At 35.8% G+C, this 5,361-nt stretch overlaps 1 protein-coding gene across 1 annotated transcript; it reads left to right on the top strand.

Moving 5' to 3' along the window:
- The first annotated feature begins 3,477 nt into the window (after nt 1-3,477).
- On the top strand, nt 3,478-5,040 carry LOC147069207 (ichor-like). The gene has a single exon (XM_085951483.1). It carries the CDS (start codon nt 3,478-3,480, stop codon nt 5,038-5,040), a length of 1,563 nt encoding a protein of 520 aa, XP_085807609.1.
- Nucleotides 5,041-5,361: the final 321 nt, after the last annotated feature.

Consider the following 5,361-nt stretch of genomic DNA (forward strand, 5'->3'; position numbering starts at 1 on the left):
GGAACTGAAATATATAACGTGTAAGGCGATAGCAGGTAACCGACTCGAGTAAGGAAGAATCCGGGTTAAACTTACACACGTGTCAATAATACGTTTTACGTCGAATACTGAAAACTGCTCTCGGTTTATGCATTTACGCTCATTTAATGTTGGTGTATTACACACACTATTGCACGTGCATAATGCGTGCTTCATATTCGTAGGACACTCACACATTCAAAACCCTGCATCAATATGCGGCGTATTGAATATAGCCTATCGGTATTATATTTATTATCTGTTCCGTGGTTTGTCCGCAATAGACATTAAACTAACAAAATAATACATTAATACTATCATGTAATATTAAAAAAGATATGAAAAAAAAAATACCATACAAAACAGTTATGAGTTTATTAATCAATTGTATGTATCCATATAAAATAAGTAATAACTACAAATGGTGACCCCGACGGAAAGTGATGAATTGACACACATATGTCAATAAAAAAATGTGATATTACCTTGGTCTCTCCATCTGGAAAAACTCCTTCTCTTCCACTCCGACCTTCGACCTGACTAAAAACTTCGAGTTTTTTCAGATTGTTAACTTCCCGCAGGATATATCATGTCCAAAAGATTCTCACGAAGAACAGTATATTAGTAGTATAGGCGAAGTATCTACATCCTTTCTTTATTATTTCGGCTTGGTTAATAGAACCTTATTTTTTTTAACAAACATAATATAGCCTTATATTATAAGCCAACATCTGTTCAATGTACATATTATAATATAAACAGTTAGCGCCAATATAAAATGTACATGAAATTACTACGCTAGCCAAAGGATTCAATTTTTTTTAACATTTATTACGCAAAGCATTTCAAAATCTCGATAAATTAACCAAAAAATGACTTCTTTTTAAAGTTAAATTATTAACCGTGACCGCTTTTCAATAAAATCATTCACAGGACAAAAATATTATATAGACTCTACAGCTACACACAATTTTTTTATTCAATCATTTCAAAACGAGCAGAATAATAATAAAATATATTTATTTCAAAACTGTGTTTTTCGTAATTTTTCCTCGCACGGCGTACTTCAACTTTTTCGCGCAGTACAGTAAAAATTGCGCAAACCCTTGGCCACTACAGTTTACTTTGATACAGCTAGTGGTTCGTTCACCTCGTAAAGACTAGAATCTTTTTTTTTATTCGTGTACATTTATTTACAAGGATTTTCATGCAATCGGCGATTTTTTGTTTGTTTGGCTACCATTATTATAAAATAATACAATACCTCTTGTCTATAATTAATAACCCATATGTCTTTAATATTTTACAAAATTGGATTAATATTTATTTCTGTTGTCTCATATATAAACCAACGGTATTTTTTCATTTTCACTTAATAGTAGTAGATTAGTCACTGACTTAAAAAAAACCTCTGTCATCCTAACCATTGAATATTGAAACTAGTGGCATTTGTATATTATTTGGGAAAATATAAGTGTTACAACATAAATTTTAATTCATTAGTAATTAAATATGTGTTGTATGTTCGATTGCTACTATAAAATAAATCTCACATAGTCATACATAACGTTATGTCAGGCAGAGATAAATAGTTTGCTCAAGTGGTAAGCCGATGTGCGTGGGCCAACGGTCAAAATTATTAGGAACATTAAAGCCCGTTTGTGTCGTCCGCGCCATTTTGTATTTCAGACATGCCGCATCAGAATATTAAAGTCGTCATTCGATGTCCTAGAATCTAGATGGTTGTATCAATTTCATACGTAACCACAGGCCTTGCATGCCTTACTTTAGAATGCCGTGAGGAGTAAGGCTAACCTGTAGAGAAGGCTGTTCGACGGTCAAATTATCCAGGTCCCGATCCTCAGTTATTAGGCGCTGATGAAGAGGAAGGGTCCAAACCCGCGTCTCCGTTATGTTATTTATCCATTAATTTTTCTCGTACCTTTATAAAAGAAAATAACTATAAATATATCTATAAGTAATAGAAAAGGATGCAATTTTATAGTAACTATGTCTTTTATATTTTTATAAATATACTTAGTTGATAAAACGCAACAAAATACAAATATACCTACCTAAATATTAATTGTTGGAACGGTATAAATTGAATTGTATCTGTTATTTTATAGTATTAATAAATTATGAATTTATATCCGATATTTCTTTATATTGTAACTTTAAACTCTTCAGAAGAAATCAACTCATTTCATATGATTTTGAAAACTGAGAGAAACATTTTGATTATTACCTACAGTTTTTGGAAATATTTTCAATACTTCAGATGTCAGAGATTTACACATATATAAACTACAAATTATAAAAGAAAAAAAAAACGAAGATACCAATGAAATATCTGTCTATTATTTTATCGAATCATTTTATATCAACTGATGCCATTGTAAAGTTTTCATGAGTCAGTCAGTAGCCCGGCGAGTCGCACTGTCGACACGATTGTCAAGTCATGCGGTAAGTTTGTCAAGCGGCAGACATAAGTTCGATAATTTCCCAACGACAAAGACATTGAGCGCAGCTACCGGTACCCAGGGGGGCAGAAGGAATGAAACAAATTGTTTCATATGATTCTCATATTTTTTTTAAAAATACTAATATTAATAATTGAATATTTATATATATCTTCGATATCGTGTCGGCTAAAGTCAGGATCGTGATTTTTTTTAAACATTATAGCTATCCAGCAATCCCTACATTCCGTTACCCGAATAGCTGGAAGAAATGAGATAGCAAACTTGGTATTTTTACTGACGATGAACCTGTCAGAATTATTATTTTCCTTTATAAATGCCTAAACTATTACGGTTTGCTTGAGGCAGGGTTTAATAATTTAAAACTAACAGTACCATTTGCAGGTTGTATTCTTAGTTCAATGAATACAAAAAATACGTTTGACTGACAAAGTTTAGTGTGTACTATTTATATCGGATCTTAACAGCCTACCTACCTTCCACCCTTCGCCATTGCCGTATTTTAAGCTAGAGAAATCCAGAGTCTTGAGGGTTAACTATTTTTAATATTTAGGCAAGCCTACGTGGCAGTCTTTATGATGGCTATTCAATGATTAATCTCATTTTCGCACACAGTAAATAGTTACACTCAAAGTCAGAATATCTTTTGGGTTACAAAGGGAACCTATCAAAGTGGATGTACTTGTATATTCTAAACCTTTGTCTGAAATATCCACTGATCATTATTACCTACTTCAAAATTAATTGCTTGTGAATTTTTGTATACGTAACTAATAATATTTTTCTTTTGTTACAGAATATACATCGGCCGAGGGTCAGCGGCGGCCTGCTGCAACATGAATTTAAAATCTTCGCCAACCTCCTGACGGGATCTTCATTCTTCATCGAGCGCAATTCGTAACACGCCTGTCTTAAAACACCTGGCGACTACCGCCGTCCATTCTTTCCCGGCGGTCATCAGCGGCCTTCGCTGAAGATGAAGTATTGCGCCACCTCCAACATGTCCGCCTTACCGAGCGCATCTCACGCGGACCACGCCGAGGTGGAGAGCCTTCTGCAGTCCTGGCAGGGCGAGATGCTGCTTAGCAAGGTATCATCTCACCCCGCCCCGCTCAGCCCTCACATCATGGCTCCGGAGGACCTCTCACCTTCAGCGAACGAGTTTCACAAGACTTCAATGGAGGCCCTCGACCATCTAATTCTCAATTCTCAATTGCAGAATTCGAGCCTGGCAGAGCTTAAACCGTTGCCTCCATTCACAGGATATACAGGACACTTATCCATCAATGGCATATCAGGACACCACTACCATGCCATTGCACAAAGACTCCCTGAAGAAAATAACAATTTTCCATCACAAAGTGGTTATAATAACGAGCAAAATATTGTATCAAGTTCAACATGTGTTCCGGAGTCTAGTGCAATGGAAGATACTAAAGTTTTCGCTTTGAATTCTAATGACGGGGAATCCAAGATGTTTTCTTCAACTGCTGAAAATACTGATTCCAAACTTTTTCTCAATGTCTCGGCTGATTCTTGTGCTCATGCTGATTCTCCAGGAGTTAAATTGTACGGATCAAGTGCTGACAGTTGTGTTGAACTAAATCCTGATTCTGTCAGCACAAAGGGAGAAATATACGATATATCATCGATTGAGGACATTGCTGCGATTATAGGATCTGCAATAGCAGATACGACAGTTCCATCTCAAGTTGAAGACCCTGAACAAAGTGGATCACGGGACAGTTGGATGGACTTAGATGCGTGGTTTGAAGGAACCTGCGCACAGCAAGATACGAAAATAATAATCTCACCAGACAACCTTTCAGAGTTTGTACTACCGCATTCGCCACAACAAGCTCAGATAGAATTTATCACAAAATCTGAGTACAGTAAACACGGACAAGAATCTCATCATAAGAACCATGACTATATTCAAAGAAGTGTTGGACATGGTGGCTCAACGCTTCAAAGTCTTTTAACACATGGTTATATGCCACTTTTACAAAACAGACTTCAAAACGGTCCACCAGTGAAACAGGAAGTGCCGAGTTCGACCAGTTATGGGATGGACATAATTTCAACGTCAAGTCCACCAGGAAATGTCGTTTCTACGACAGATAATATACTCCTTAATGGAAGATACATGCAGCATCACTATGCTATCGGGTTAAAACCGGATGGATTATGTAGCCCTGATCATCTATTGGGGAATTACCCTCATACAACGACTACTACTCCAATGTCTAATAAAAGCAAGCGAAGTAGAGCACAGAAGAAGCAACAGCAGCAGGCTGTAAGTCACAGTATTGCATTTCAAAGCTCTGCTGATTTGAGTGGGTTACTTGGTAAAGAGAAGCCTGTCCATAGATGTAATATTTGTAATAGAGGTTTTTTGAATAAGTCCAATATTAAAGTGCATTTGCGAACTCACACGGGGGAGAAACCCTTCAGATGTGAAGTCTGCTCGAAAGCTTTTAGGCAGAAAGCTCATCTGATCAAACATCAGCAGATTCATAAAAGAATTGGAAGAGATTAGGTTTATTTGAATGCGTTTTGCTACTACGCCTCCCTAACATTTTGCAATGCGATAGGTCAAATTGTGGATAGCTTTTTATCACTATAATAATGTACAATATAACTTTTATACAGAGTCCGACAGAAAAGTTGAACGATAAAATATTAGTTAAATTATAAATAATTAATTACAGTCTACTCAAAAACTGTCAAACTGTGTTGTTTTTGATTAATAATAAAATGAAAAATAATATATTTGGGATTTTTATTCGGGGGACGATACTTGAGCAGAATACACTGTTAAATAACAAATGCGGTTTCAGTAGCATTTAATATTATCACT

Source organism: Rhyacophila brunnea, unplaced genomic scaffold, assembly GCF_057557595.1.
Source record: "Rhyacophila brunnea isolate RB1 unplaced genomic scaffold, BYU_Rbru_1.0 scaffold_24, whole genome shotgun sequence".
Lineage (NCBI taxonomy): Eukaryota > Metazoa > Arthropoda > Insecta > Trichoptera > Rhyacophilidae > Rhyacophila > Rhyacophila brunnea.

Bases quoted from the DNA above. Each gene is read 5' to 3' on its own strand.
- LOC147069207 (XM_085951483.1), top strand. From the start codon at position 3,478: ATGAAGTATTGCGCCACCTCCAACATGTCCGCCTTACCGAGCGCATCT.